The sequence below is a fragment of the Lepisosteus oculatus genome, chromosome 26, assembly GCF_040954835.1.
Source record: "Lepisosteus oculatus isolate fLepOcu1 chromosome 26, fLepOcu1.hap2, whole genome shotgun sequence".
In the NCBI taxonomy this organism is placed as follows: Eukaryota; Metazoa; Chordata; class Actinopteri; order Semionotiformes; family Lepisosteidae; genus Lepisosteus; species Lepisosteus oculatus.
In genome coordinates this window covers 4,885,535-4,911,248 of record NC_090721.1, presented here as the reverse complement: position 1 = coordinate 4,911,248, position 25,714 = coordinate 4,885,535, and the positions used below count along the sequence as shown (strand labels likewise).

Sequence of the window (25,714 nt, the reverse complement as noted above, 5' to 3'; positions counted from 1 at the left end):
CTGTCTTTAATGACTGTGAACCAGTTGTTGACTGCATGTAACCGTAGTACTAAACCGTTGTGCCAGAATATATTCTTGTGGTTAGTGAAGTGAACCCTTCTGTGCTTTTCAGGATTTTTCCTCTTAAGGGGTTTGTAGAAAACTAATATTGGTTTGCTTTCAGCATTTAAAAAATATACTATTCATATCCTTAGTCTTATGTTTACTATAGTGAGTAAAAAAATCTTTCTAAATTATTTTAACAGAGGGGTAGTGTTCATTGGTAGTTAAAATGAACTCCGTAGGAACTGAAAAGTACATCTGTTCTTGTGGTCCTTCACTTACCTATATGTAGAAAGCGTGTGTGTGAAAAATGGGTAATAAAACTGCAGTGTGTGATTTTTTTTTTAAAACAAGCATGTGGATCTTTAATAGCAATTAGTAGCACTTCTGAGAGACTAGGAGACATTGCTGTTGGCTGTGCGTGCTTTTTAAAAGCCTGAATGACTATACAAACCATCTTCAGCTCTCACTTCTCACTTCAGTACTTTGCCTCTTTTTCATGCACACATTTAACAAGTAACATAAGTAGCATGTTTTTTTTCCTTTTCAATGAAATTGCAACTTGGTGACAGCTTTGGAAAAAGCCTTTTTTAACATTAACACAAATTTAAATTAACAAGAAGTATGTAGGGAACTGAACCCGTTTTTAGCTTGGCATTGATCACAAGAAAGATAATGCTAAATCCTCTGTATTAATTTTTAATAATGCTAATTTAAAATTTAAACCTTGAATGTTGAGGTAGTAGCTAGTTTTAAAATTGCACTGCTGTTTAAAGGTAATATGTTAATAAACTTGAATGTGAAGTTCAAGTATCAAAACCAGTAACCTTCTCATGCTTTGCTAGCACAATGGCATATTTTGCCACTTAAACTATTTGAATATTTAAATATTAGTGTTTCTCTAACAATTTCCTCAAATCTGCTGTTTTAAGCTTTGCTTCTGTAATTCCTATTCCTAAAGGCGATATCCGATGATAGTCTGGAAGATATTGAAACATAGAGCTGCATTGCACGTTGATTCACAATGATTTGTCTTTCACTGGCCCCTTGAAAGTGTGCAGATATGTGCTGTGGATATGGGTTGCCTATGTATTTAGTTTTTCATGTTTTCCAGAGGTCCAAACAGTGCTATACATTCCCCGCTGCATCACTGTTTCGATAGGGTTCTAATACATTGAGCTTCCTTATCAGTGTGGGTTTGGTTCTCTATGTACAGTTTTGATACATGTTTGTGGCAGGATGGTGGGACCATTTTCTCCTCTGTTTTCTGAGTTAGAGCACTATCATAATTTTAATAGCTTACTTTACATGATCTGAAAACAAGGGTGTTGCAGTATATTAGAAGCTTGGCTTTCATGAATGCTTTTTCCATCGCCTTCTTTGGTTTGTAGTTTGAAATCTTGCAGAGCACCATGAATGGCAGTGCCTGCTTCTCAGTGAAGGACATGCATCCTGCATTTCTTCTGATCTTTAATGTATGCCAGGTTCCTTGGAATGGTCCCATCTATCCATCAGCTTTTTTTTAAAAAAAAAGAACAGGGTCAGCTAAGGCTTTTCCAGCAGTTCTTCCTAAAAATGTCCCGCAGTTAGATGCCAATAACTTTTCCACCTTTTTTCAGGTCGATAAGCTTGATGCCTCCGAGTCTCTGAGGAAAGAGGAGGAACAAGCAACGGAGACGCAACCCATTGTTTATGGTAGGACGCGTTTTTGTCCCCACTTGCTCTGCCATGCACTGCTTACAAACCTGAAGCAATTATTAAACCATTCGGTTCATCCTGCCATTTCATGTTTTGGATGTATCCTTATGCATGTAAATACTACAAACATTTCCTTGTGGAAATCCTTAGGCAGTAGACATGGAAATAGTGAACTGATATAATGGTTTCTTTTACCCACCTGCTTTAATGCTAAAAAAAGATGCATTTTCTCTTGCAGGCACACCTCAGCTCATGCTAACTGCAGGACCCAGTGTCGCTGTTCCTCCACAGCAGGCCTATGGCTACGGCTACACAGCGCCCGCGGCCTATGGGCAGGCCCCTGCCCAGCCTGGCTTCGGCTATGGCATGTAACGCACTTGGCCTGGCATTGTCCACCTCTCTCTCCTATGAAATTTCCACCAGCTCATTATGGTCTTCGACTCACAACAGGGGATACAAACAAGCAAAGTTATTCTTTTTTTTTTTGTTTGTTTTGTTTTAAACTGTCATGAAGGACTCCATTTTTGTTAATTGGATCAGTTTATTTTTCCACATTCCATATTTACTAGAATCATTTTTTGTCTCGTTTTTATTTTAAAGGGGAATGGTTTGTTTGTAAAAGTGGGCTTGTAAAAGGCGAGTCTGCTTCTTAATTAAAATCTGTTGTGAAGCATCTGATTTGCACTCTGTAGTGAGAAGAAACTAATGTAGAGTCTCTTAATTTTGATGTATGTGAGCAGCTTGTTCTGTCTGTCTGTAAATGCATTTAATTATTGTATATTCAGAAAAGCTACAATGTTCTTAATATTTGAACATATGACTGCCGCTTCCATGACTACAAACAAGAAACACTAAAGTAATAACCATATATATATTCTACACAATTGTGTAGCTCTCTCTAAATTTTACTTTAAATGCATACAGACATGATTTAAAAGTAAGAATTTTAATCCTTCCCAGCCTATGCAGGTTCTCCAATTAACCGTGTAGAAATTTAGTGTCTTTTTGTTCACTCCATGTATAACAGATGACCTTTTGTTGTGCTGTATACAGTGCTCTTGTGTGGGACCATTCCATTTTTGAGGAGGGAAGAAAAAAACAATTATTCTGACCTGTGTGTTACTTACTAACCCCTTCCTTGTGCTGAGGTTTGTGTATGCTGGATATCGTGGTGTTCTAGGTCACTGTTTTGAGTGTACAGAAGAGAGAATTTAAAACCTCAAAACCTTGTTGTCCTGTTGGTTTTGTTTGTGCAATTTGCATTATCATCAAATTGAGAATAAAATTACAGGACTGTGGTAATATGGTGTCCTTTATTATATGCGTAAATGTTTAAAATATCAGACTTGACTCCCTATCCTAAAAGACAACCCCCCCACTTCCAAAATATTGAAATTGTTGTGCACCTAAAAATATATTGAAGATTAAACTCTGGATTTACATGGCAGTTCTTTTCCACATAAAATAAAGGCTTCTTGATGGTCAAGAATACTTTGTGCGATGCCTGTTTGTGCCATTTAACAGCTATTGCTGTTTATTTGCTAAAGGTCACATAATAGCTGCTCATTTAGTTTCAAGTGTGTTACATCATATATATGAATATTTTATAGTAATTTGACACAAAAATGTGAACTGATCTTGTACATGAACCTTTGAATACAACAATGTGTAAAAAAATAAGGGATGTGATAAGCTGAACAATTATGCTGTGTTAGCACTGTTTACTTCCTGAATTAAAAAGTCTAGTAGACTTGTAAAGACATGCAGTTTTCCCACTAGTCAAGGTTTTTAATTCCTGAAACCTGAGAGACCGAAGCTATATTTCTGGTACGGCTGTTTCGGGTAAATGATACACTCGGTTATCAAAGTGTCTCCCTGCAGGGGAGATGAGAACAAAGTACATCTTGTAAATTATTATTGGTTGCGCATAACATCTTGGTTAAATTTGGTAAAACTGATGTGATTCCTCATTGTGTTCTTGGTTTCCAAGTATTTTATTGAAGTATTAGATTGTATCCCCAATTACTTAACAGGAACATAAAACTTAGTTGCTGCTGTACCCAATTATCTTAGTGTAACTTGAAAAACTTGGCCACAAGATGGCAGTATTGACCAAAGCACAAATACACTTTAAACAGGGTTATGAATAGTTTACTGAATGGTTTAACCAGATGGACCAGATTAGCACTGATAAAGACCACCTACCACTACTGTTTGAGAAGTACAAGTTAAATGGTCTGAAACATTTTCTTGACTATTCATTAATACATAGATGCTGTTTTTTTAACATATTTCACTTAGTAATAGAATGATTGATTTTGTAGCATCCTTTGTAGTTTTTTTAAAGATATTTAAAATGATATGCTACACCTTTTAAGTTAAGACTTTTAAGGGACCAAAAGCAGAATTCTTCCATTGATTGCAGTGGTGTAGCAATATCTGTTTTTATTATATTGCATTACAGGACTGAAGGGATAGAGTCTGAGGATTGATTTCTGAATGAAGAAAAATAAACTCTTTAACTGCATAGGAACTGGAATAGATCAAGTTAATACTTCAACTGTTACTCAAAATACAACAGGAATGAGTTTTTACAACCGCTTTAAAAAATATATTTTATCCAGGCAATGCAAAGTAAATATGGATTAACTTATTTTGGAGTTGACTCCAAGCTTTCAAAAGGATTTAACTGGGTAAGAACAATTCCCCCCGCTCTCCTTTATAATCTGGTTTTGTAAATATTCTCTACTTTCACCTGGAACCTGTGTTGCTGATATATTACAAACATGTGCATTCACTTAGGACTGATCTTCAGATATACTGAAATGTTTTTAAGGGGGCAAAGGTTGGAAGATTCTACGAAGGGCTTGAGCTCTGACTGCATGTGGTTTAGCAGAGGAAACGGGCCACTAATAGAGTTTCAGGTGTCCAGTTACCTTGTCCACTAGGTCACTAGGGCCAGGCCCCACACCTAACACTGTACGTGAACCTGGAGCAATCTGGGTTCGCCCAGCGTCCTGGATTAAGCTAATAGGCAGCCCCAGCTCCTTTGCATGAGCCAGCAGTTCGATCAAGCTGTCTTCGTCGGGGGCCTTGACCACGACCTTCGGCTGCCCACAGTACTCCCACTGTTTCAGCATCTCCGGGCTCCTCCTCTGGACCTGCTTGTATGCCGAGACAGCGGCGTGGGAACACTGCGCCGCCACCTTGCCCTTCCCCATCTTCAGGTCGCTCCGTACCACAAGGATCATTTTGAATTCTCCTCCCTCTCCCATCACGCTGGTCTCGCCGCCCGGGTCATTCCCCGCCGGAGGCTTCAGGGTGTTGGGGCACCTGGAGGAGCGACCGCGAAGGAACCAGCCTAAACACAGCCCACAGCTCACTCCTGCTAAAACACCGAGGGTGACCGGGCTAGGCACCAGATCCATTTTGTCTCTCCGATCAAATCCTGTGAGAGGAAGGAAGTACGAGTTTATTAGCACTGTGTCCATTGCAGGTTCCGGGTTCCGCTTAGCTCCTTTTCTTTAATTAGGCATGTTGAACTGACGCCCTAAACCGCAGAGGCATTTACCCGGCGAGGTAGGCGAGGGCACCCGACTCTCGGAGCAGGAAACGGGAAATCAAGAGTACTGAGACTTGACATTATTTTTAGAATGAAGCATTTAATCGTTTTTCACACCCGGGACCGCCGCTAATTACACCCTTTTGTTCAAGGGATTAAGAAAGGCGATTAAAAAAAATGAGAAGATGGGTTTTGAAGATGAAGGCATTGAATCACGAAAAAACAGAGTAACAGGGAATGCTACTCCAAGCCCTGTATCGTGTCCTTTTTGTCATGCACAGTTATTCGTGTCGTAAGGTGCTTTAATATATGCTGTTTTCGCTTTTCAATATTTAATAGAAACATCAGCACTTGCTGGTAAAATAGCTATCAACATATTTCCCTTTGATTATTCTTTAAACAGAAGAACTTACTAACGCGTATTTTACAAAATGCTCACATATTTTAAATATGTTTAAGCGGACTTTGTACGACAATATAGATCTCTAACACTAAAATCTAACGTGAGTTATACAAAGAAAAACTGCGCCGTCGTAGCAGCTAAATAAAATATATAACATACTTCTTGTTCTTTTAATGAGTACCTCTATAACACCACATCATCATCTGCTTTATCGCAAAGCTTGCAACTTTAATTTTACTGAACCCATGTGCGCTCGGAGCGCTTAACACCCCCTAGGTCCTCAATACAGACGCAGCCTTTGTCTTAGAACCGAACAAACTGGATTAAATGTTGAAACTAGTTACTATGCTCATTGAAATCAGTAGAAAATGTAAACCAAAAAAAACATTACTAGAGATCATAAACTGTAATATTAATCATCGGTCTCACCCGGCTTGAACTCCAACCATGCGTCAGCCAACTGGCCCCGCTTCTGTCGCGGTATGATGACGTCAGGGCTCTGGAAATCACTACATGTGTTTTCCGCTTTAATTCATTTCATTTAATAAGGAATGCATATATCGATGATTTTTTCCGCTGTATATGTATATTTAGGAATAGGTTACACAGAAACGAGTTTAAATGGATCTGGCTAATCCGTAAGCGGAAGTGCCGGGAGTCTGTACTACGTCTGCTTCCTGTAAGTGTGACACCAGTGTGAGTGAGAAAGCTGTGGGCTGGAGACGAGGCGAGACGAGAGAGCTGAGCTAGGAGACAAGGTAAAAGCGGAGCTGGGAAATCGGGATTCGTATGGCAAAACCGAGGTATCCCTGTACAGCCGGGACTAAAACCAGTCCGGCAGTGATAGACATTACTGTGAAGAGCAACCTCTTGAAGTGTCTCAGTCCATCCTTCAAGAAACGAGCTAGCTCTACAGCGCCGTGTCTTGGGTTGTCACTCAGAGGCTGGAGCTTGGTTTGAAAAGGAATGATTGATTGATTCAAACGAGGGGTTCAGTTGAAGAACGCTTGATTTTGTCTTGGGTTTCGTATTGTAGCTAGGTGGTGAAAGACGCTAGAAAACAGCACTCTTTTATGGGTTAGCCTGGCGTTCCTGTCTCGCATCATCTTTCCAGAATTGCGAAATGTTGCCCCTGTTTTTGGCTGAGTGCACGGTTACTCCTTTATTTAAAGACCGCGCACCGTCTCTGTGCTGGGAAACCGGGACAGAGAATCCTAGATATGGCATTGCAAGCGAATAGTCTGGCAACGGTGTAGGAGAATCCTAGTGCTCCTTGGCGTGGCTGTCTCGGCAGCCCAGGACGGAAAACTCCGATATACAGAGGATTAAGAAGCGTTGCTCGTCTTGGTGTCGCTGTTCTTGGCGTATTGTTTGTCGACAAAGGAGTCTCTGTGAATGTACGCTGCCTGGTACAGTACACAGGAGACGGGTCTGGTGGGGAAAGCGTCATTCGTTAAGATTGGTCAGGACCCGTGCTGGTGTCTTTAGGGTGTTAAATGTCTCACCTGCCGAAAGAGTCCCAGTAGCGATCCAGGACAACATCAGACACTTTCACCTTTGGAATTAATATTCGTGGCACTGTGGCTGAAAAACTTCTGCCGGTTCTGCCGGTGCGTCATAAACTAGTTCATCCACTCTTTCACGTGGACTAATGAACTCTGTAAAACAGTCTCAACCTCCTGATGTATTTTTTAAAATAATATCTGATAGTAGTAAAGGATGGCAGTTGTTATTAGAAGACACGGGTAGAAGATGGATGAACCATTATATTTGTATGCAAGAATGGCTAATCTGGTCATTCATTTGGTACTGATTCCTGGCTTGTGTAGCCAAGCACAAAAGGAACACCTGGTGCTTATGAAGTATCTGTGGTGCACCAACGATGCATTGACAATTAACTGCATCTGTGGCAAGTTTAAGTCACCAATGAAATAAGACCAGTAGTTCGGTCTACCTACATGGGCTTCCAATGGATTTATAAATAATCCAAACCGTACAAGGTGCCAGATCATTACTATGAATCTGCGCATGTCTATATCGCATTGAATGAAAACTTTTAATAGGTTTTTCGTGTTGTAGCTCCCAACTTTGTTATGATTGGCAAAAGGGGAATAAATCCTTAATTCCTTACCTGAAGAAAAAAAAAACTGCATTATTTATGCTGGATCCTGTACATATGGCCAGTTGTTAAATAGGTTTGCCAGTGTATACAGTACCTCTCCATGTGTTTGGATTATGGATCATCAATCTGCTCTTCAGTCTGACATATTTGTCTGTTTGTTTGAGTTTCATGGACAGGGCCTTGGTTGGCTTGGAATCTGTCTTATCGATCCTGATTTTTCAGAAGCCTGTCTCCGTGGCTGAGCTACATTGGTGCTTGCCTACATTTGGGTGTAGGGTATAAAATCGATATTTGTTAGAGTGAAGTATTCCCAGTTTTTTACGTTCAAATCCTGCAGCAATACCATGATCACATCAGGCCTTGATAATTGTCCACTCTGTGTCTCAGTAATAAACTACCTCCTCAGTTTGAATAGACTTTCTTCTTCTTTGTATGCTAGCGTAGAGTGGAGTGAATAATGGACTTCAGAAAGATTAGGCCAATAGCATCTTCACTGAAGCATGGTGGTTTTCTGAGGAGTCATGTGGCAGAGATTGTTACGTTGACCTTTGGTTCAGACCTTGGCTAAAGGGAGGAGGACTGGAAAGTGAAACAACTTTGTGGTGTGTTTGCATTCTGGTGCACAGAGCACTGTGGCCTGTGTCGATTCACTTAGCATGACCAGCAACAGGTGATGCAGTTATTAACTTTAAATAAATAATGTTTGTGTACATAACATTTCCACCCTTCACCCCACCCCCCAAACTTGAAAGATGAAAGGTCACAGGGTCAGTTTCCTTCACTCCCAACATGCATTGCTAACCAAAACATAACTCGTAAATAGGAGCACAAGAAGACTTCTTTGTTATTGTATTTGTTCCATCTTAGTTCAGCAGTCACCTTTCACACATTTCACAGAGCGTTTTCAAAGTTCACACTGCAGGACATATTTTAAAATAGACTTGAGGAAGCTAAGATTAAGAATGCAGAATGTGGGTCTGGAGCACTGAGGCATGACCCTTTCGAAATTAATTGATTGCCCCAGGGCTATAATTCCCAACTTTAAATTGAACTTTTCTTTAAGTGGATTTTCGCAGTGCACCACTATGTGTGACAGCTGATTTTTTTTTAACACACTAAAGCCCAGTGAGGATTTATACCTTTTAAAAAATGACCTCATTTTTATTTTTAATATTTAATTAGTTGGGGTTTTCTCTTGTGGTGTACAGTGAGCAAAATTAGCTACGAACGCAGTTGGCTCCAGCTCTTTTATTTTAATGAGTCGCCGGCGTTCTGTTGCCCTACATAGAGGGCTTTGGATCCAAAACGCTTGTGGAGGAGAAGCTCAGAGCTGGTGAGAACAGCTCTAAACAGGAGCTGTAGTGTTTTTCTTCCTTCTTTCTGCTCTGCTGATTGAGGTCACATCCATCCCTGCCTGGTTGGTCTGGTTGTGCGACCCAGTAAGAACAGCTTCATCCACTGTCCACTGCTGCTGTGCTGAGGTGAGAATCCCAGCTGTTTCTTCTTCTGTATGCTAAGAATCGGCATTATTAGTAGTAACTGAATCTCGTTTCCTTTACTGTGAGGAAAGTTGATGGGTGTCATGTTTCCAAAAGAAGGAATCGGAGACCCTGATCAAGTGCTGTTACCTTGTTGTAACTTAGAATTGAGCGCTGGTTGTGTGATAGGGTTACCCCAGAGTCTCGTTCTTAATAAAACACATTCTAATTACTAATTGTGAGCCGGTTAAAAAAAAAAAACTTAGCTGGATAAATGTACCTCTGAATGGTTCCTTTATGAAAGGAGACTATGAATTATCTGATGGCATTCAAATTGAGAATTTGAATGAGCACATTGTAATACTGACATCTTGCTTTCAGGGTCCAGATGTGTTTTACAAAAGTATGCTCAAAGGCAAAGCTTTAATCCTTGCAAACTGTATTTAAGTCATGTATACCTTACCTTAAATATGTCTCTGTCTTTGCCCAGAAGAGAGTTTTATGTTTTAGCAAAGAACTTATTGTATTGGATTTATTATATAGGTTGTATTGTCATTTTCTTTGTGTTTTGGTACCTGGAGTTAAAAGGCATATTTAAAACTTAACAATGTGGTTTAGATTTTTATATCTTGCATTTTTAACATAACTATTTGTGGTCTGGGGCTTCTTCATAGCACAGTTTTACAGGGTTGTTTTGTGAAAGTACACTAAGTATTGCGCAAGAGATTTTTGATGATTATTTCTGAAGTCTGTTGAGAAATAGCTAAATTATTCAAGATGCAAGACTAGTTATTTTTTTGTTCAGGCTCAGGAAGCGATTTTTTTCTATACTTTTTCAAAGGTAAAGCACCCTGGAAGTGTAAAAAACTCCAATCAATACTCTTAAAGCTTTAATGCCTGCATTGTCTTCTACTGAAGTATTTAAAATAAATGCCATTTCTCATCCACGCTGTATTGTAAGTGTATCATTATGATTCAGCAGCACTCTAAAATGAAAAAAGCAGCAATAACATACTGTATTTACCTAAAAACATAGGCTGTTAAGTCAGATTGCAGTCATTCTTTGCATTAATGTAGTACTTGATGTTCATTGCTGTCATTAAAACACTCCCACATGGCAGGGGGTGAGCACTTATAGAAAGATACATTTAAGGTTAGGTTCATGTGATGTTTTTCATTTTGGGATGGGTGTTTGTGCCCACAATATATATAAGTTGCCATAATTACATGCTTTTAAGGCATTAAGTATACCTGTCAGGTAAGTAGGTTGGAACTCAACAATCACATGCATTGCTTTTATAGATTAACTCTACTTCTGTACTTAAAAGTTGCATTAATGTTCATGAGGTTATGAAACATTTTCTCTAAAATGGTGTGATGCTTTGGTTGGTTTGTTGTTCAGCACGTCCGTTTGGATATACTCCTCTCTGATGCTGAGGTAGATGTAAAAAAACAATTGGAAAAGGCAAATGGTTTTTGTCAGCAAGCTGCAAAGACTTCATTGCTATCCGTAAAGCTATCTTTTGTTATGAACTGTGAAGTCTGACTTCCTGTAAGCAAAAGAGATAAAGGAGAAATTATAGTAAAAGATAAAGTCTACATTTCACGCAATATAAATTGATGGTTCATGTTGAGAATAATGATCAGTTGTTAAGAATAATGATCAGAATTCTGCAGTGCTGAGTGGATAGTTGTTCATATGTCTGATTTTGGTTTCCAAAATCTATGAAGTTATGGAATAAGCTATACTGTTGGCACTGTAGTGTCACTTTGCTTTCTACCTCAAGGGCAGTTTTAGTGAAGATGTAAGTTCTACTTTAACTGCGATGTCCTTTGTGATTTCAGCTTTGAGTGCCAACAGGAACTTTCTCTTATGTTCTGAACAGCTCTCACTACCACAGCTGTGATTGTTCATAATTATTCATTTTTTTTTGCCTTGCTTTTTATTTAAAAACTAAAACCTATTTTCCTAATATTTAAAGCCATAATTGTAACTGGACAGCGGTACCTAAAAATACTGTTGCTGGACACTTAGTCATGGACATTAACAGTAAGCTGTCTTTACTTTAATTCACTCTGCTGTTATTAAGCTGCAAAGGACTTAAGGAGTGTTGGATAACTGAGAAAACAACAATGAACAAAAATCTCTATAATATGGAAAATAATTGTTTTTCACAGGGGTTCTTTATAGCTGTTACCTCATTAGCGTTATGCAAAATGCCCTTTTACCAGCCTTTTCATAAATCAAGCACAGTGTAGGTTTTTGCCAACTCCTACCAGTGAGCTGTCAGGGCTGCGCAGTATTAATTTCAATAAAAGGTCATTTCTGTGATGACACTCTCAATGCAGGCAGAACTTTCAGGAGGAGAGGGCTGGGTACGTTAAAATAATCGTGATAAGCTGGGGGATCAGCAAATGCCCCGGTTTGCTTCAAGGTGCGTTCCAAAGCAGGTTTCTGCTGTATCACTTGTTTGGTAATTCTGATATTGCCATGAATCATTGAATGATTGTTTGTTTGTCTTGCCCAGCTGACTCCTCACATTCAGAGCCCTGAACCTGAGCAGGGCGGTGTCGAGATCTAGGAAACGTTTAGAAAAGCATGAAGTGAAGAGCAGTGGTAGCAGATCGTGTTAATAATCACAACGGCATTCTTCACTAGTAATTGACATTGGCAGACTGCTGACCCTCTCCTGATTTTGCAGTATTGGCTTGTCTCCTCTCATCTTAAACCGCTTTGATGAGATTGGAGTTATTCGGAGGTTTTTCTCCCGAAGTCTGAAACGAATACAATGCTGATTATTCCTGTTTGTGTATAGTCACCGTATGTGTTCAGTCTGGGTGATGCATATGCTGGCAGCTCTGTCGCCTCTCCATTCTGTGTTCTTTCCCACTCATGTCAGAGTCCAAGTTCAGCTGCATGTAAACAGCCCTGGCATCTTTTTCTTTCCCTTATTAAAACTGATCAATTTCACCACAGTCTAGCTGCTGCTGGGCCACGTGGTAGTTGCCACGGCCTGTCATTGACTCTTAGATCAGATGCTGCATGAGGATTAACTCCATTTGAACATAGCCAGCACCGGAAGATTTTTCCTGCAGTACTGACTGAATTGTGTTTTTATGCGTAATTTAAATTTAGCAGTCACCTGGGGTCATATGCAGGATCTGGAAAGTGACTTGTTTAGGCTGCCACTGCGATAATGAAGCTCTAATAATTCCTTATTTGTGTGAGAATGTTGAGATGTCTTTAAAGATTACGCTCTTCACAAGTCTGTGTTTGTTCTGGTTTTGCTACAGCTTCATCACAGTTCCTATAATTGTGATCAAACTGATAATACAATACCCCTCTTGGACTGGCAGCAGTCCACCTAAAATCATCCCTACCACAGTACTGGTACTCGTCTACACAGGTGGTCCACAGCGTGAACAGTGGTGTCTGAACTGTCTTGAATCCTTGAGCCTGTGGTACCTTAGTGCCTTAACCACTAATCTGCACTGAGTTATCATACAGGTCTAAAGACTTGATTTGAAAGGGCTCAGGGAAGGTGACTCTCTGATATCCTTGGAATCCAGAGCTTTGGAGCTTTGGACAGTCCTGTCACCCATAGAGTATAGATGGGCTTGGGGGATGAACCGGAGACCAGAGTCGGACAAACGAAGGTTGCGAGTTGGGGAGTAGGAAGATATTACTGAGATGTCAAGCCATTAAGAGCCTTGTAGGCGAACACGAAACCTGATAGGAAGCCAGGACAGGGACTCCAGGACAGGCGTAATGTGATCACTTGCGTCCTTTGCTTCCTGGTCAGGATGTTCTAGAATGGTTCCTTTTAAAACAAGGGAAGTTGAACAAAGCAACTTGTAACTAAATATTGGCATGTCAAAAGGATGCATATCCTTGCATATTCAAAGGTTTGGGGAAAGATTCCAGAATAGAAATGGTTAAATCCTTGGCCCGGGTCAGAGGTCTGACACTCTTAAAAGAAATACCAATTAGAGAAGGAAAAAGTCCAAAATAAATAATTAAAATGTAGCGATTAAACTCAAAAAACAAAAACAAAAAATGAAGGAGAGAAAATGAGAGCATGCTGCACACTGCGCCACAGACATTTCCTTTGCATGTAGGGCAAATTCAAAATACTCTACTGCAGCGGCTAGCTGGAGGTTGCGTAACTTTAAGGTATAAATCTGCAGTGCTGTATCGGTTTGAGATGTCTTTTATTGAAGCAGCTGCGAACGAGGAAATGATTCCAGCTGTACACAATGTCACGAAAACCAGAGGTGTCAGCTTTGTTTTTTAGCCAAAACTTGTGTTTGTGTTTTTGTAGAGTGTATGTTCATCATCGAGGGGTTTCGTAAGAGACCCTACGGGCACTATAACTACAATGTCTTTCCCAGTAACTGCACCTGGGGCATGATTAACAAGCTGGCCACCAGCATTTGCTTGTTGACCATCCTGTAAGCTGACTGCACTGCATAATTTACCAGACATAGTGTTGGTCAGAGGTCTCAGGATCCTCACTAGACATCTGTGAGATATGTGAGATGAGAGAGGTGGCATCTGACTTCCACATTAACAAAAAAGAGCAGCCAAGAAGTCACCTGGATTCCTGTAGTGTTAAGCTGGCTAGAGAGCACAGGACCTACTGGATGGGACACCAGTCCATCATGGTGATCACCTCCCCAGCAATGCTGGCCCCCACATAGACAGCTGGGTGGACTGGAGCATCTGGGGCAAACTACCTCACTCAAGCTACAACAGCCCAGTCTGCACAGGGACTGGAGCAAGAACCACCCCACTGGTTATGAGCTCAATGGCTTACCCAATACCCACACCCATCCTGTTCTCTCCTGAATGCCATTTTTTCAGCACTCTGTGACCACACTCTTTCCTAACATTGTTCAGTTCCAAATGTTTTAATTCTCTGTGTAAAATTCAGAAAGAGCCTTGTAACTAGATATCTGGAACTAGACCATTATGACTTAAATTAAGCCATTACCTTCTTAAAATGCAGACATACTCCTAGACTATGGTAGGGTAACACCATGTGATTCTGTCGTATTAATTGCTGTCTCTCTACACTCTTGAGTGGCAGGGCTTTCTCTTGCTGTGCCTCAGAGCGCTGGAATTCTATCCCTAAGGTTATCGGAGAGTCTTTATTTGACTGGCTTTGTGTCTGCTCCTTTGCTTTCTTACTGTATTCCAAACCCTCATTGTAACCATGTAATTGTACTCTCTCCTGTCATAGTGTATTTCTTTTTTTTTTTTTTTTTGCTGTAAAGCACTCTGAGGAGCCACTTTTAAATATTTTTCCTAAAATTATTATTATTATTACTTTTATCTGCAAGGCTGTGTCATTAAATTGACACAGTTGAGGGATCCTTAGTGGCTCAGTCGCAGCCCAGGCTGTAGACCATCTCTGGTCAGTTCCAGTCTGGGCTGGGGCTTGACAGACTGTGCCTGGGAGTTCCCAAGTACCAGCCTGCAGAGTCAGGACTGCTGCTCCAGCGATTTCCCCAGGCACCCCTGAGGTGGTCCAGTCCCCCAGTCGCTGTGAACTCTGCTGCGCCGCCCCTTGGAGCTCAAAGCTTCAACAGGGCCTGAGGGGGACTTCAGTCATGTGCCCGTTTACTGCCGAGTCTGCCCAGTCTTCTTGTCTCTCTTGACGCGGTCTCCAGGCTGGCGTTGGTTAACAGTTTGACATGGAGGGAGTAGTGAGTGTGTCTGAGATAACTGATGGTTCCCAGTGCAGTCAAATCTCCAGTTATGTCACCTTTGGGTTAATAATAATAATAATAATAATAATTAATTGCTTACACTTATATAGCGCTTTTCTGGACACTCCACTCAAAGCACTTTACAGGTAATGGGGATCCCCTCCACCACCACCAGTGTGTACCCCACCTGGATGATGCGACGGCAGCCATAGTGCGCCAGAACGCTCCCCACACATCAGCTATCAGTGGGGAGGAGAGCAGAGTAATGAAGCCAATTCACAGCGGGGTATTATTAGGAGGCCATGATCGGTAAGGGCCAATGGGAAATTTGGCCAGGACACCGAGGTTACACCCCTAGTCTTTTTGAGAAGCACCCTGGGATTTTTAATTACCACAGAGAGTCAGGACCTCGGTCTTATGTCTCATCCGAAGGACGGCGCCTGTTTACAGTATAGTGTCCCCGTCACTATACTGGGGCATTAGGACCCACATGGACCGCAGGGTGAGCGCCCCCTGCTGGCCCCACTAACACCTCTTCCAGCAGCAACCTTAGTTTTTCCCAGGAGGTCTCACATCCAGGTACTGACCAGGCTCACACCTGCTGAGCTTCAGTGGGTTGCCAGTTGTGAGTTGCAGGGTGATATGGCTGCTGGCCATGTACTGGGTTGGAGGTGCATGCTGGAATTGAGCGCCGGTCTGTGTTGATCTGTTTCAAATGAGTGGGGACAGGAGACTTTGTCTCTTGATCCAGTGATCCTAAAGCACCTGCTTTAGGAGACTAAGTTCTGAGGAGGACCAGAACACAGCTCTTCTGTATGGTTGCTCTGAATGTCAAGTATCGTAGGCGGCTTGCTGGGAGAGAAGTTATTTCCAGTCCTGAATAGCTTAGTTGTGTTTGTCACGTCCAGGATATTACGTTTATTTTTCTAATTAAAAGTGGAGCATATAAAGTCCAACAAGTGAGAAAGAATAGCGATCTCTATTATTCATTTGTGCCGACCCTTTCTGTGAAATGACTGAGTATAACTATGACTTGGGCTTTTATGTCTGGAAGGAAAGCCAATTTGTCACATTACTGTTATTTGTGTAATAAACTCAGACTGTTTTATTAGCTGGCTGCCTGATTTACCGTGGGTCAAGATCTGCTTTTCCTTTAAAATGTCTTGCAATACCATTTACATTGACTTCAAAAGTCTGTGAGGGGACGGAAAGTTATTTTAAGGTGTGGAAAAAGACTGAGTTTGTAAAAAAAAAAATGTGAGTTGTACTATGGACATATTTTTTTGTCATGTTTCACATTGAAGCTTATCAGATGCCAGCAGGCTGAGATATCTTGGGGATATGAATATCTCTACACAGGCGGAAATGTGAGAGTACAAACAAGATAATGCAGGCGTTTGTTTAGCATCGTTAAGCAGAGCTGCTACAACATTGTTAGAGTATGACAGTGTCATTTCAATGACTCTGACTAATATCACAGGCCCTGGCAGGACACAAGATGCATGCCTGAGAAGATTTTACGGTCATATCATCCGACAACAAAAAATATTTCAGAAGCAGATGGGGTTTAGGGGGAGAGAAATTACTTTAAAATCATACCTTCTCCACTGGCATAGGGCACCTGGCACTGTGCTGCAGATCAAGTCGTTTACATTTCAGCACCTTCAGTTTCCAGCAGTACTGGTATTTCATGAAAGCAAGGTTGAAGAAGATAACAAAGGAACCACATATATACACAAATGTTGAAAATGTCTTCATCTTAAGTCTCTGGGAGATAATCCTTTAAATGCCACTTTTTCATGAGAATACTAGTTTGGTTAGATGTTTGACACTAGCATGGTTTGGTTTCTGGGACAATTTACACTAGGTGTGTATGTGTATATCTGTGTATCTTTCCCTGAGCAGGACTGGATTCTCTTCCAGAGGGTACCTGGCCTTGTGCCCATTGCTTGCCACGATCGGCAGCCCTGAATTGGAAGCAGTATAGAAAATGGATAGATGTTAAGCATGAAGGTGGATGATGCTAGTTTGTATCCAAGCAGGGGGGGTGTATTGATTTGATTATGCGCTGGGTCGGAGATCAGCCCTTGCCAGTGACCTAGACTTTCCGGTTTTCCTGGACCGTAGCCGTGTTCACCTCCCAGCGTCTGTGATTCTTTCAGATCCCCTTGATCGCCTTACTACTCAATGAGATGGCAGAGAATGGAGCAGACTGCGAACTACCACAGCGGCGTGTAGGAACCACAAAGGAGCAGCAGAATGGAAGCTTTGCAGGTATGCCCCCCAAAAAAAAAAGAGTAGGCAAAGTTCATTTCCCACCTCAAAAGTGTGCAAGCTCCCCCCTCCAACCTTATTCTGAAATTCAGGTTTTTGTTGAGTTTTGCAGGCTCCAAATTAAATATAGCACATGCAATAAAAAGAAAGAAAGAAACACAAAACACAATACGTTTTGCACATACTAATTACATTTAGACCAAAACTGTCAAAAACCAAAGGAAGTGGCAAACAGGCAAGATGCTATCAAACCGAAGCAGTATTTCTGTATCAGCTGCACAAGTGTAGTGGAAATCAGCTTGTCAAGAAACAGGTCCCTTTTTATGTCTTGAAATGTGAGCAAATCTGTCGCAGTTAATGAAGTGCCATGCTGGAGAGGAAGACTGAATCATTTAATTCTGAATTATTTCAGCCCATGGCATGAAAATCCCTGATGGCAGAGGTGGGTTGGGTTGTCAGTATCCTACAAGCATATACGCTCTCTGTGTTCTTTGAAGTATGACAGTGTAGCAGTGACATACATCATGTGTGGCCTTTAAATTTCATAACATGATATTTTGCAGCCTATTTTTACAGTTCGCAGCCTACTTTGACTCCAACAGTAACTCTGAATGACATAAAGGCAGAGTGAAGCTTAGAAATTCAGCTCCGGTCGCCTCCCAGTTGACTGCGATGTCCTGACGCGTTTCTTGACGTGTGATGTTTCTCTCCCGTCCCTGTGCTCAGACCCCTGTTCCCTCAGCGAACGCAAGCAGCGCGATAAAGAGGAGAGGATCACGCTCGTGCTGTGGCGACGGCCCATCGTTACCCTGCAGTATTTTTTCCTGGAAGCCCTGATAGACTTGAAGGAGTGGACGTTAAGGTAAGGAGGCTGCAGATGCTGTCTTTGGGTCTGCTTCCGTCTTTGTTTTGTAAGCTCCAGTCAGTTTTGTTACCCTCACCTGATTTGGAACAGGCGATTTTTATATCGCGGCTCTCGGGTATGAGCTTGGTTGGTCTTTAAACGTGACATGGGTGACACAGACCCATACCGAAGCAGAGGTGTGTCCCTCGTCTACAGCACCATAATCTCCCGGGTGACTGCAGGGGGGCCGTGTCTCGGAGAAATCCCTGCCTGACTCATTGCCCTCATCCCTTGACGGCGCTCGGATACTGGCCTGTCACCACCTGGGAGTCCTGATCACTGTAGTCAGCTAGTGACATGAGCCAGACTTGAACCCGTGATCATATAGCGTAACCTACACTTGGCTGCGAGCTTTCACTGAGAGCCTTCAGCCTTTTCTCCAAAACCAGAGGAGACCTCTGGTTCTGTTCCGCCTAGGCTTATCTGCTCACTCCATCCACCCAATTCATAACTGCTTTATACAATTCAAGACCGTGGGGGAGCCGGCGCCTATCCCAGCAAGCAGCGGGTGCAAGGCGGTTTACAGCCTGGACGAGACGCCAGTCCATTCCAGGGCAGAAGCACAGACACAAACTCACACCCACACCTAGGGTCAATTTTCTAAGAAGCCGATTAACTTTCGTGTATGTTTTGGGGATTGTCAGAGGAAACCCACATGAACACAGGGAGAACATACAAACTCCACGCAGACAGCACCCCAGGTCAGGAATTGAACCCAGGGCCCCAGCGCTGTGAGGTAGCAGTTCTAACTACTACTCCACCATGCCAGCCTTAATGTGCTTCATTTGTTTTCAAATTAAGTCTGTGGCAAATATAGTCATAAATTAAGTGCGCAAAGCCTAATTTGGTCTCCATTTAACTTGATCCTTGGTTTAAACACATATAATATTCAACACACCTCAGTCCCCTCTGGAAGCCCTGGGTTTTTAATCGCCCATCTGCTTTGAAGGTAGAGCCAGCACCTGATTTTCTCATTTGGACTGATTGGTTTATTTGTGATCAGAGTTCAGTAAACGTGGAGGAAGGCAAGTCCAGAGTCCTTAGAGTCTGAGTCGGCACCGATAGTGATGATGCAAGCCAACTGGGAGAGCACACCAGCTTGGCTGACCTTTGCTTTTCCACCTGCAACTCACAACATCTCGCAGCTTGACAGGCAGAGCTGAACTTCCCCTGCTGCAGAACTCCTCGGGGTAAAGGTCTCAGTCTGAGTGTATTAGAGAAGGTTTTCCAGTTTTTCCCGAAGCAGTGTCATCCGACAAACAATTCTCCCTTTCAACTTAGCAATGCAGTGTTGATTTTTTTCACCTTACCTTGTGCTAGTTACAGCCCAATTTATATGTGGAACATCATGTGAGAAGTTAGCAGGTGTAGGGTATAATCGTAAAGGTTGGCACTATATTCAGTCTTTATCCTTGTCGATAAAGGGGCTCCCAGCTGGTGCAGAGCCAGGTTTACATTGTGTTTTGAGGCTAGTTATGGTTTTAAATTTTGAGGGTGTTTATTAAAAAAAACATTTCCCCAGCTGCTAATGTAGTCCTGCCAGGTCCTGATGAGGTCTTGGGCAGACTACCAGGGCTCACAGACTCTTGACATGGTCTTGAACTCTTGCCCTGACTTGCCCAGCTGAGAAACAGCTCACTGAGTTTCTGTTTGTTCTTTGTTACAGACTGTGGCAGAGGAGTGGGATGGTTTTAACGGTGCTGGTGCTGTTTACATTCTTCTCTATGGCTTATTCCATCGAAGGGACACATCAGAAGGTGAGAGAGCAGCAGTCTCTATACTTGTGCGCAAAAGACAAAAATGAACAACCCAGCACAACTAGGCTCTTCTTAAATCCTGTTTTTTTTTCCCACAACTTGTTAATATGCCGACATCTCAGCACCGAAAGAAGATTAGTCATCGTTGACACAAAAAATATTTTTTAATTCGTTTTTTTTCCAGGGCGGGGGTTATGTCAGAAAGTAATTAATGCTTGGTGGGTTCCTTGTGGTAGGAGAACGCAGGAACATATGAGCAATTCTTAATCTGAGCCATGAATACCGAACATTGAGGGGCCGTCAGCCCGAGGAAACGCGAGTTCATGAGGACGAGCGAAGTGCTCGGAGTTTGCCAGCACGTGGGACACCGAGTGTGTTTTCCTGCTGCTGTAACTCGGGTGCTGCCCTCAGTGCCACGCAGCCTGCCAGCTACTCTGATGAGCACTCGGTCTAGCATAGCACGCAGCTGGGAGGTCCTGGGAAGAATGGCGCCAGTGCCGTCAATAAGCCTGGCCTTTGTTACGGATCTTCATTCCACAGGTCTGATCTGGATTCTGATTCTCCATGTTCTCTTTCCTGTTTTTGTCCTGTGGCTCAGTATGTGCAGTACATGGAGAAGAAGTTCCTATGGTGTGCCTACTGGGTAGGCTTGGGTATTCTGTCTTCTGTAGGCCTAGGAACAGGCCTACACACCTTCCTGCTGTACCTGGTAAGAAATGCATTTTCACCTCTGACTTTTACCTCTGACTCACAGTCTGGGTCCCCAAAGCAGTACTGATCCAGTTTTAATCTGCGCACCGTGGGCAATTTTGATCAACATGTTTTCTGAATCTTAAAACTTCGTTTCCTTCAGTTTAGCTAGTCCTGGTAGCCTTTTTTTCCTGAACGAGTGGAGCTTTTGGATCCTGCGTTGTTGTGTTAGCACCCAGCAGGCGGCGCTGGTGTGAAAGGCCGGATCGGGGATACCGTTTCCTCTACAGTAGCTGTTATTTTCTCTGGTCGCCGAGACGACGAGACCCTATGTAAAAAAAGTCACCTGTGAGGTGCAGGCTGGAGATGGGTGGTGTATAGAGTTTCTTCCAGCCAGAGTGAGTAACCAGACTGCAGTGATTTTGCAGTTTTATTTCAGAAGCGATAAGCTTTAACTTTGATGTTCACTACGGAGTATTTGGAGTTCAGTACAAATTATTAGTTATTAATCATACGAACGACGCCGAGTTGTGAAAATAAATTGGAGCACAGCGCCCTCTGGTGGTGCTCGTGTAGAAGACACCTACATTCGGGGAGCGCTGTGGTTATCAATCACACTTGCAGGGCTCTAGTTGGGAATCCCCCGTCTACATGCAAACTAGCAACCTGGGGATTCACCTAGCCGCCTTCCAGAACACTGTGCGAGTGTGTGGTCATACCAGCATGTAGAACGTTTGTGTCTTTCTGCTTGAGTACTGATTAGTGGCCGTTTCCGAGCTACTCTGAACTGTTTTCTCCGATGGTTTGAGAAAATTTGAAGCTTAACATGGTCTTCCATTAAACTTATTTGAGTTCTTTGACATCTCCTTGATAGATGTTGAGTTTTCCTTCCCAACTGGGTGTGGGGGCATGATGTCAGAGGGGTGTAATGAAAAAAATAATCATTAGAAGAGCAGAAATCCCCACTGTGTCTTTTTTTATTTTAAGCAGGGGAAACTAAGTCTATATGCCAAGTCGGAATAAGTGTAATGGAAGGTGATCCAGTGCCTTCTGAAGAGCGATTTGCGCTCTGACTCGGCATGGGACACCGTGCTATCAATGAGAGTTCCTCAGAAGAAGCAGGAAGAGCTTGTGAGACTTGCAGCACATGTGATGAATCAGCCTTTTTCCTCCCCAGTTAGAACATACGTAACCCCTCAAAAGGAAGATGCAGGAGGAGTTATATTTTAAGTATACCTTTTAAATAAGAATCTCCCTCCAGATGAAGTCCGCTGTGCTTTCTCCTGAAAAGATGAAATTCAGAGTGTAATATGCATAGTACTTAAGCAGACGCTAGGTGGCATCAGTCAACTTTTTAAACTCTCCCTTGACTGCTTTTCCTTCTTGGTGTTGTCCAATCAAAACTCCATTGAGGCTTGTCTGCCACTTGGATCAGAGCACCCATCATTTATGCCAAGTGAATTGTCTTTTGATCAAATTGACGGCTTGCGCATACATTTCTGAAATACTTCAGTCTGGGTTGAGCTGCGATCCTGGATTCTTAATGTACAGATTTTTGTCCTGCTGTTCTTCATCTATGAAACATCAGCATTCAGCCGTGTCCTATTTAAAGACAAATGTGGAGCCCTCCGCACTGCCTCAAGGACACAGACTGTACATTGGACTCTTCTGCACTGAATACTTTTTTTTCTGCTTTGCACAAAACGGAGACTCTGTCTTTAATTACTGAAATAGAAAAGAGGAATTTAGGTTCACATGAGAATTGAACTAGGTTTCCCCTCTGCTTTTGCAGACTGCCTTTTTTTCTCCTGTTATGAGCGATGAAACAGCTTTCATTTTGGCAAATATTAGGGGCTTGTAACATTGTACTGGACAATTTGATAATTGGAGCGTAGGAACTGTCATGCCTAAAGCCCCCACCCCCCTTCTTACAATGTGTGAACCATGATTTTGAAACACTCGACAATTTGTACACATTCACACTGAGCCCTGTGTTTGTTTCAAGTGTACACATCCATCTGCTTTAATCTAACTTACTGCTGCTATTTAACACCTTTCCTAATTCTCTTTTGTTGGGCTTGTCAGCAGGATGCATGGTCTAAAAGCATTAAGTTCTAAAAATGAGTTTTTCTCAGGTCGGACATTTAATTGTGGCAAATTGTGAAAGAATTAGAATGTGTCGGAATGCTTCTAGTCAGCTCTTTTTTTTTTGTTTGGTCTGGCTGCTTAAGAAGCCCGTTTTAAATCCAAATCTGTTCATTTTCGCTGAATTCTAATGAACTCTCTGTGTGACGAAGAGTGCTTGTATGTAGGTTAATGTCAGTTTTCCTATATAGTAAGTCACCTTTTGACTTGAGGCACAGTCATCTGGTGCCAGTTGTGTGCTGGTCTTTTTTACCCTCTGTTGTTGTTTCTTTGAGCAGTATAATGGAAATCCTGTTGATCTTAGTACTCAGCATTTTTCAGCCCGGTTTGGCATCGGGGAAAAGTGGGATCCTCACAGCTGCACGTCCAGCTGCAGATCAAAACAAAAATAATTAGAAATAAATTGCAAACATGGGTTGTAAAAAAAAAAAGGGAAGAAAATAAAGGTTTATCTGATTGCTTTCGAGACTGTTATGACTGAAATGTTCCCAGGGGGTTCCTAGACATGACTCAGCATTCCCGTTTCAGACAGCAGCGAAGACGAAGGAGACGCATGAGGTTTTATTTAGGTCTGGCTATCAGGAGTGGTGCTGGTTCCGTATTTTGATGATAAACTCCTGTTTGGGCAGCAGGCTGTGTCAGGGCGGGAGGCTTTGTGGTGAGGTGGCCTGGCTGATCGGGCCTTTTTGCGGTTCCTTTCTGACACCAACTGAGTTGGGAAAGCAAGACAACAAAGTCTGGCTGCATGACTCTGTGCAGCAGAAGCTCGTGAATTAGGATAATAAACACAGATTGTTAGAGCTATCAGAGAAAGAAGCAGGAGGGAGGGATGGTCATTGCACTAAAGTGTGACGAGGCAAAGTTGATTTTTTTAAAAGTACTTTATAATGGATACTTTCATAACAGTACGTGTGATTGAGTTCCATTTTATTCAACTAAATAAAGAATTTTAATGTACAATATACTAAATATTGGTAATATTGCCGATCGCACAATTACCTATCATGCCGTCAAATGTTTTTAAAATCTCTTTCTAAAATGGATTAAACGTACTTAACGAAATTTGGAATTATTTTGCAGTAGGAGTCGATTACATTTCTAGACCATTTTTTCTGTTAACCATTTCAAGGTACTGTACAGTGCAAAGGATGTGCTACGATTTCCAATCTAGTTAATAATAGTGAAAATAATAACCAATTAAACCATAGAAGACGTAAAGATATTTAGTCCAGCCAGAGAATGCATTGTTTTTGAGAAAGCACACATCCTGAAATGCTTTTTTATTTCTGTTTTCCCTGATCACGAATCTGAGGCGCCTTTAAAAGTAACAGGATGAATACATGCTCTGTTCCAGCAATCTGCTGTTTGTTTTCATGGTGTTAGAATTGCATGGAAATCTTTAAGGATTGCATAAAACTACATCTACAGCTTCATCGTCCGTAAAACTTTGAACTCGCAAACTTGAATTTCACTCCTGATATGAATGACTAGCTCTTCTTTTGCTTATGGCCAGTGTGGCATGCTTATCAGCTACAACACCGCCGCTCCAGATCAGGTTCCAGAGAACTGTGTAGCGCAGACGCTCCTCTTCTATTTAAAGAAAGGTTTAATTTCTGTCTGAATTCGGCGAATGTCTGTGAACAAATGCAAATTGTGACCTCTTATACTTCCTGTAAAGCTACGTGAGCTCTGATAAGAGATTCACATTTGAATCACCCCGTTTTTTTATTCTCATATCTGACTTGTCATGCTTTGGGTCATCTGAGACATTTCTGTGGCTGCCATTGTATCTTTCCGTCGTGTAAGGAAAGCCTGATCTGAGACCATGATGAGATCCAGGAGCTGTCAGGGTCTGAGGTTTTAGTGGCTATCTGCACACTGACTCACCACTCATGTGAGGTACAGCTGACCATTCGGTTCCCTGAAACAAAGAGTGCTCGTACACTCTGCCTTTGTCTTGCGTTTTCTGAGGGGAGCTGATGAATAGATTTTTAACTGACAGAGTGATGACTAACCTTTTTTCCTTACCTGTCTGAAACCACATCTAAGCGGTTGAGAAAAAGATAGTGTGAGGCAGGTATGTGTGGGCTAAGTTAGAATGACAGAATTGAAACAGGTGTTGGTGTGGTAGATAAAAGGTAGAACTCCACTCTGTGTGGAACCCCTGCGTTTCCTCAAATTAGCGCTGGCACACGGATTAAACTTACGGGTTGCAGCTGGGTTTTGAACTCTGAAATGCAAACTCAACAATGAACTACCTGTTTTCTTTTGTGGTGGTGGTGGTGGCTGGGGGGGGTGAGATCCTTTTTTGACCCTTTTTACTTTGCCGGTTTTACAGAAGATTTTTTTGATTTTTTCAACGCATGGCGTGCCTCTTATGTACAGTTCTCCAGCTCTCATTTGAAGATCAGCCAAGCAGTTCCAAGTATAGGGAAAAAAAATGAATCTTCACAAACACCATTTTTGGTTCCTTTGCGTTTTAAGCTAGTGGAAGATGTTCAGTATCTATAAGAGCCACTGTTTCTGTCGGTGTTAAGGACCGTTGAGTTTCAGCAGTTCTTCAGAAAGTTGTTCTTTGACACCAAGCCACAGTGGAAACAACTGGTAACCAAATATCCTGGTTTTCTGACCAAGGTTACTGTGCAGACCTGTGACTACAAATACCTTCATTCATATACTTGTTCATGTGATGGCATTCCACAAACATCTTTCACCTTGTATATGAACTTTCCAATCATAGAGATTTTATTGTTTTTTAAAAGCATACATTTCCTGTACAAGTGCAAAATCTTGGGCAGTATACATTCTCGACTGAACAAATTGTGTAGTCTGGGTGGCTGAAAATAATATGCTGAATGCTAGAGCAGTTTGCTCATTTTTTCACAAGTTTGTGCTTCCTTGTAGAGTAGGTCACATTTTGAAAATTA

General features: G+C 42.0%; 3 protein-coding genes across 5 annotated transcripts in view; 2 read left to right on the top strand and 1 right to left on the bottom strand.

Annotated features, from left to right (window-relative positions):
- The window catches only part of LOC102697263 (clathrin heavy chain 1), a 34,494-nt gene extending 31,265 nt beyond the window's left edge, over positions 1–3,229 (top strand). For both annotated transcript variants that reach the window (XM_015367445.2, XM_006640858.3), the window contains 2 exons: positions 1,662–1,737; positions 1,979–3,229. In XM_015367445.2, the coding sequence (XP_015222931.2) occupies positions 1,662–1,737; positions 1,979–2,112 (210 nt within the window). In that variant the 3' untranslated portion in view covers positions 2,113–3,229. The remainder of the gene's footprint in view (positions 1–1,661; positions 1,738–1,978) is intronic.
- A 646-nt stretch (positions 3,230–3,875) lies between these two features.
- Positions 3,876–6,317, bottom strand: ptrh2 (peptidyl-tRNA hydrolase 2). The gene is made up of 2 exons (XM_015367449.2): positions 6,135–6,317; positions 3,876–5,188 (listed from the first exon to the last, which is right to left on the bottom strand). Exon 2 carries the CDS (start codon positions 5,166–5,168, stop codon positions 4,650–4,652), a length of 519 nt encoding a protein of 172 aa, XP_015222935.1. The 5' UTR covers positions 5,169–5,188; positions 6,135–6,317; the 3' UTR covers positions 3,876–4,649.
- Positions 6,318–6,355: 38 nt separating this feature from the next.
- vmp1 (vacuole membrane protein 1) overlaps positions 6,356–25,714 on the top strand; it is a 70,460-nt gene continuing 51,101 nt past the window's right edge. Inside the window, exons 1-5 of one of the 2 annotated variants that reach the window (XM_006640856.3) lie at positions 6,356–6,463; positions 17,180–17,291; positions 18,018–18,153; positions 19,862–19,952; positions 20,551–20,661. In XM_006640856.3, the coding sequence (XP_006640919.1) occupies positions 17,210–17,291; positions 18,018–18,153; positions 19,862–19,952; positions 20,551–20,661 (420 nt within the window). In that variant the 5' untranslated portion in view covers positions 6,356–6,463; positions 17,180–17,209. Of the gene's footprint in view, positions 6,464–9,119; positions 9,309–17,179; positions 17,292–18,017; positions 18,154–19,861; positions 19,953–20,550; positions 20,662–25,714 lie in introns of those variants that run through there. The other variant, XM_015367448.2, reaches the window with a different exon arrangement.

What these genes read in the sequence shown, in the direction of transcription:
- ptrh2 (XM_015367449.2), bottom strand. Translation starts at nt 5,168, where the DNA reads ATGGATCTGGTGCCTAGCCCGGTCACCCTCGGTGTTTTAGCAGGAGTG.